The sequence below is a fragment of the Pelodiscus sinensis genome, unplaced genomic scaffold (genome assembly GCF_049634645.1).
Source record: "Pelodiscus sinensis isolate JC-2024 unplaced genomic scaffold, ASM4963464v1 ctg230, whole genome shotgun sequence".
NCBI lineage: Eukaryota > Metazoa > Chordata > Testudines > Trionychidae > Pelodiscus > Pelodiscus sinensis.
In genome coordinates, this window is record NW_027465979.1 from 1 (window position 1) to 5599 (window position 5599).

At 52.7% G+C, this 5599-nt stretch overlaps 1 protein-coding gene across 1 annotated transcript; it reads left to right on the forward strand.

Annotated features, from left to right (window-relative positions):
- The first annotated feature begins 2591 nt into the window (after positions 1-2591).
- Positions 2592-5252, forward strand: LOC142825629 (zinc finger protein 251-like). Its single transcript, XM_075917635.1, has 3 exons — positions 2592-3081; positions 4299-4425; positions 4966-5252. The coding sequence occupies exons 1-3, from the start codon at positions 2884-2886 to the stop codon at positions 5250-5252; spliced, it is 612 nt and encodes a 203-aa protein (XP_075773750.1). The 5' UTR covers positions 2592-2883.
- The last annotated feature ends 347 nt before the right edge of the window (positions 5253-5599 follow it).

Consider the following 5599-nt stretch of genomic DNA (forward strand, 5'->3'; position numbering starts at 1 on the left):
AGTGAATTTAGTAATATGGGTTTACACCACCATGGGTTCGAACATCCACTCTTCTGCTTGCTCCAGATTCACAGTCTGTAGGAACACACAAAGACTAAGGGCAGGGCCACACAGAGATTCACAAGTACAACTTCTCATCTGTTTTACAAGTTGTATTACAATTACCATTATGGATAGAAAGCCTCTGGCACGTAGAAATGCCGTATAGACCTACTATGCATGAGGTATAAAGATCGTTACGTATCCATCCCCTTAGATAGGGTTATAGTCTGTTTGGTCTCTCCTGGGCTGAACAGCAGTGGAGGGATGGTTCCTGCTGGAGTTTTGCTGTAGGAAATGCAATTTTCCTAATCTGGGCACCCTCTTTTTGTAGTGTGATTCTGACTTTACCTGCATTCAGTGCATGGTCATGGGTGTGTCACCCTTCCTGGTTCTTATTACGCAATGTCCCCACAAACACAAGAGACCTCAGTTTGTATTGGTCAGAGAGGGTCTCTGTTCCCATTAGCACTGATGCACAATTTGTATTCTGTGGATAAGACGCTTGCGGGAAACAGATGTCCCATTACAGCACTTCGATGATGATCTTCCGCCTAATTTTTTACGCTATTACTGGCTGATAAATCTTTCATTGTAATCTTGTGGCAGCAGGTCCTTCTTTGATGACTTTCTCATGTGAGCATTTCCTAGCTCCATGGCCTAATATGGCTAAACTAAACTCTTAGGGTACGTCTACACTAAAATGATAATTCGAACTAACTTAGTTCGAATTAGCTTAGTTCGAATTAACTAACGGATCCAGACTAAAAAACTAGTTTGAATTAGCGTTTTGCTAATTCGAACTAGCATGTCCACATTAAGTGGACCCTGAAGCGGGGTTAAGGCTGTCCGGAAGCAGTGCCAGCAGGGCATCAGATGAGGACTTAGAGCGTGGAGCTGCTGTCTCAGGCTAGCCGAGGGCTGTGCTTAAAGGGACCCGACCCCCACCCCGGACAGACAGTTCTCAGGGGTGCCCCGCTTGCAAAGCAGTCCTGTCTTGGAGTGCCCACACTGGGCACATCACAGCACTCGGCCATCAGACCGGCTGCACTTGCCACAGGCTGCCATCTGGGGAGAGGGGGCAATTGGGGGGCTGCAGGAGAGCTTCCACCCCCAGAAGCCCGCAGAGCCAGCCCAGTCCTCCCCATCAGGGGCTCGTGCCCCATTCCTCCCTCACCTCCTTCCACTTACCCCTCCCTAGCCCCCCTTCCTGATGTACAAAATAAAGATAACGTGTCTTCCAAAATGGAATCTGTCTTTATTGAACAAAATTGGGGGAGACTGGGAAAAGGAGGTGGGAGAGGGGAAGAGAGAGGCTAGGAGAGGGGAGGGCAACTAAAATGATCAGAGGTTTGGAACAGGTCCCATATGAAGAGAGGCTAAAGAGACTGGGACTTTTCAGTTTAGAAAAGAGGAGACGGAGGGGGGACAGGATAGAGGTCTCTAAAAGCATGTGTTGGGTGGAGAGGGTGCATACAGAAAAGTTCTTCATTAGTTCCCATAATAGAAGGACTAGAGGACACCAAAGGAAAGGAATGGGTAGCAGGCTTCAAACTAGTAACAGAAAGTTGTTCTTCACAAAGCAAAGAGTCAACCTGTGGAACTCCTTGCTGCAGGAGACTGTGAAGGCTAGAACTAGAACAGAGTTTAAAGGGAAGTGAGATCAAGTCATGGAGGTTGGGTCCATGGAGTGGTATTAGCCAGCGGGTAGGAGTGGTGTCCCTGCCCAAGGTTTGTGGAAAGCCGGAGAGGGATGGCATGAGACAAATGGCTTGGTCATTGTCTTCGGTCCATCCCCTCCAGGGTCCCTAGGGTTGGCCGCTGTCGGCAGACAGGCTACTGGGCTAGATGGACCTTTGGTCTGACCCAGGATGGCCATTGTAAGCTCAGGGCTCAGGGTCGGGGGTCTCAGTGGACCCCCTTGATTCTCTTGCACACCTGCTCCTGGGTGGCCAGGCTGGCAGCTCTCCTGCCCAAGCCGGCCACTTTCCTGTGCCTAGTGCGGAGGTCGTGGACAAGGTCCACGGTGTCTGAACTAGCCCAGGCGGGTGCCCGCCTCTTGCGGTCCCGGGCAAGCTCCCGAGAGCTGCCAGCCTGGTCCCGGGAAGAGGGGGAGGGCTGGGGGGCATCGGTGGGTGGCTCGATCCGTGCCAGGTGCAGGGTCTGCTGGCCGGGTGCTGGCAGGCTTGCATCTGGCACAGGCACCGTAGCCAGCCCGTGCCCCTTTAAGGGGGCCGGGGCCGGGAGGGGGGCAGACGAGTTTCCCTGGTGTTGGCCAGAGTGGCCACCAGGGAAACCTGGGGAGGGCTAGCCTCCCACTAGTTCGAATTAAGGGGCTACACACCCCTTAATTCGAACTAGCTAGTTCGAACTAGGCTTAATCCTCGTAAAATGAGGTTTTCCTAGTTCGAACTAAGCGCTCCGCTAGTTCGAATTAAGTTCGAACTAGCGGAGCGCTAGTGTAGCGCTTATGAAAGTTAGTTCGAACTAACGTTCGTTAGTTCGAACTAACTCTGTAGTGTAGACATACCCTTACAGACTTCAACCTGTAGGCCTTGATTTCAGTTTTGCTTACTTTGATACCTAATGCATAATTATCCCTTCTAACTTCCAGGCAATCTTGCACTTTTATAATCCTAGTTTCACTCTATTCAGCATACAGTGTTTATATATGACATCACCTGTTAATTAATCATATGATCTCACAATAAATGACCAAAATACTAAAACAATTGGCTGCAGGACTCTGTCCCTGGAAAGGTTGAAAAATACCCCCATAGGGGTAGCCCAGAGAGGAGGGAGACGGGTCTACGTTGGGATCAAGTGACTGAGGGTTTTTCCAGCATGGCAAAGTCCAGTGGCTGGCTGGCTGGCTGGCTGCTTGGGGACTCGAGGTGTGAAATGGACTCAAGCCCCTTCTACAACTTCTCTTATCACCTCTTTCACCCCAACAGGCTGAGGAATTACGTCCACATTTCACCTCAGGTCGTCCCATCTCCCAGGGCACAAGCAAGGGAAATGGCTGTGATGGAGCCAAGTCAGGTAGGGGGTTTTCAGGGAGCTGCGGGCCAGTGTTCCCTCCATTTGTTATGTCCATGTGCAGAATGAATTTTGTAATGTGCACTAATATGGAGATGATGAAACAAAATGTGAGACACATCACCTCCAAATTAGTGCACATAACCACATCCATTCTGCACGAGGACGATCCATGGTGGGAGTTGGGCCAAGGGGTTCAGCATGTGGGAGGGGACTCAGGGTTGGGGGGTTGAGGACACTGGCTGGGGGGTGCAGGCTCTGGGGTGGGGCTGAGCATTTGGAGTGCATGAGGGGGCTCCAGGCTGGGGCCAAGGGGTTTGGAGTGTGGGAGTGGGTTCAGGGCAGGAGGCTGGGTGAGCGCGCAAGGACTGGGTGTTAGTTAGGGTGCAGGAGGGGCTTCAGGGTTGGGGTATGGGGTCAAGGAGAGAGCTAGGGTGGTGGAGCAGGTTAAGAGCTGGAGCTCTGGGTTGGAGTGTGGGGTGTGGGAAAGAGTTAGGAACTTAGGGTGTGGGAGGGAGCTCAGGACCAAGGCAGAGGGTTGGCGTGCAGGGCATTTACCTGGGGCAGCTCCCATTTGGTGGTGGCGGGGACACAGGTGGTTCCCTGCAGGTCTTTGGCCATGAATCCCAGCCAGTGTGAGCTGTGGGGGCAGAGCAGCGCAGGGATGTGGCTCCAGTCAGGGCAGGGAAGGAACAGCAGTGTGTGGCACCCCCTAGGGCTGGCCCAGAACACAGGGGCTTTGTGGGCTGCAGCTCAAGGCCCCGGACTAAGGGCATTGGTCTGGGGCCCTGAGCTGCAGCCCCTAACGTAGGAATGGGGAACCTTTTCGGGGTCCAGGGCCACTGACAAAGAGAGAATAAGTCAAGGGCCACACACAAGTGAAAAGCAAAAACAACCCCTCCTCCCCGACCTGGTCTCCAGGCGAGGAGAACAAAACTCCTCACAGGTGTGGCCCCCAGCTGAGAAGTTGCTCCCCAGACCCGGGGCCAGTAGATCTTGTGGGGACTTCCCAGAGACCTTCTTCCTGCATCAGCCTATGGCTGGCAGGTGTGTGGGAAAGGAGAAGAGCCTACCCTGTTCCCAACCATCTCCCACCTCCTGCAGTGTCGTGGCTGCTCTGAGCAGGGTGGGGTGGGATTCTGCTTCTCCGGCTTTCCTCCTCCATGACTAGTGGGGTTGCAGCTGAGGCAGCAGGCACTGAGTGGGGGCCCCTGTTTCAGATGCGGGTGACCTTCGAGGAGGTGGCTGTGTATTTCACTGCGGGGCAAGGGGCTCTGCTGGACCCCGCTCAGAGAGCTCTCTACAGGGACGTCATGCAGGAGAACTACGAGATGGTCACCTCGCTGGGTAAGGATTCCTGTCCCCTTGGTTAGTAGAAGCCATAGGTTTGAATCTGGCCAGGTTCTCCCTGGTCAGTTGGATTAAGGCAGCGGATCCCAGATGCTAGTGTGAGAGAGACCTGCTTCTCCATACTCCCTCCAAGGGAGCACCTAATGGACGTGCTCAGTCATCCCCATCTCTCCAGCTTTCAAGGAGTCAGAGGCAGGGTATTGCCCTATATAGTATTTCTCCTTCATAGACCATTCGCCTGCAGTCTTGGGACTAGCTCCAGATGTGGAAAGGGCTGTAGGTTCTGCAGGTTTGGAAAGAGGCAGGAGTTTAACACCCGAGCTGTGTGTGTGGCAGCAAGTTCCCCAGAGCACTTCTACCCTGAGAACACCTAGTAAGGGTGTAACAACCCCCCACCCCAGATATTTGCTGCTCCCAAGGGTTCTGAGTGACCACGGTCCCCTGGAGAGCCATGAAACTCTGGGAATATTCCTTGTGACCAATACTCTACCAATGCTCCATGCACCCTGACCTTGCCTCATTTTACCCCCTGCACAGGTTTTCCCATTCCCAAACCTTCCCTCATCACTCATCTGGAACGAGGGGAAGAGCCGTGGGTCCTGGATCGCCAGGTCATCGAGGAAATGGAGAGCTCAAGAGGTACCTGCACAGGTGAGGAGTTAGGGAAACTAGAGAGAAAGATCTGTCGAGTGAAGGAAAAAGCTGGGACTCCCAAAATGTGCTGTGAGCCAGAGCCCTCATGCTGCTCCATCTCACCCAGAACAGGGCTGCAGTCAGCAGGCATCATAGCATCAAGGCAAAGATCAGTCAGTTTCCCTCCTTGATTTCACTTCCCTGGGAGTGTGTGGGTGGGACGTGGAGGCAGAATCTAATGTTTTGATCGTCCCGACAGTGACTGTGTTGTGTTTTCTCTCTTTGGGGGAAAGCCGATTGGTGCGGAGATGCACGTAAATTGGAGGGAGATTTCTCGTAGAGGAGAATCCATTGATAGAGATTGTCTAAGCTGTAGTCAGAAAGAGAGGAGGGGAGAGGGCAAACGGTGGCCCAGACCAGACAGACAACCTCATATAAAGGAATCCAATGCATCAGGGAAGGGCAGACAAATAAGCAGTGGCAAATTTTTAAAGTGCTTTACACAAATGCTAGGAGTGCTTTACACAAATGCTCCTGC

Bases quoted from the DNA above. Each gene is read 5' to 3' on its own strand.
- LOC142825629 (XM_075917635.1), top strand. From the start codon at position 2,884: ATGGCAAAGTCCAGTGGCTGGCTGGCTGGCTGGCTGCTTGGGGACTCG. The intron at 3,082-4,298 runs GTAGGGGGTTTT...CCCCTGTTTCAG, and splicing joins CTGTGATGGAGCCAAGTCAG to ATGCGGGTGACCTTCGAGGA. The intron at 4,426-4,965 runs GTAAGGATTCCT...CCCCCTGCACAG, and splicing joins CGAGATGGTCACCTCGCTGG to GTTTTCCCATTCCCAAACCT.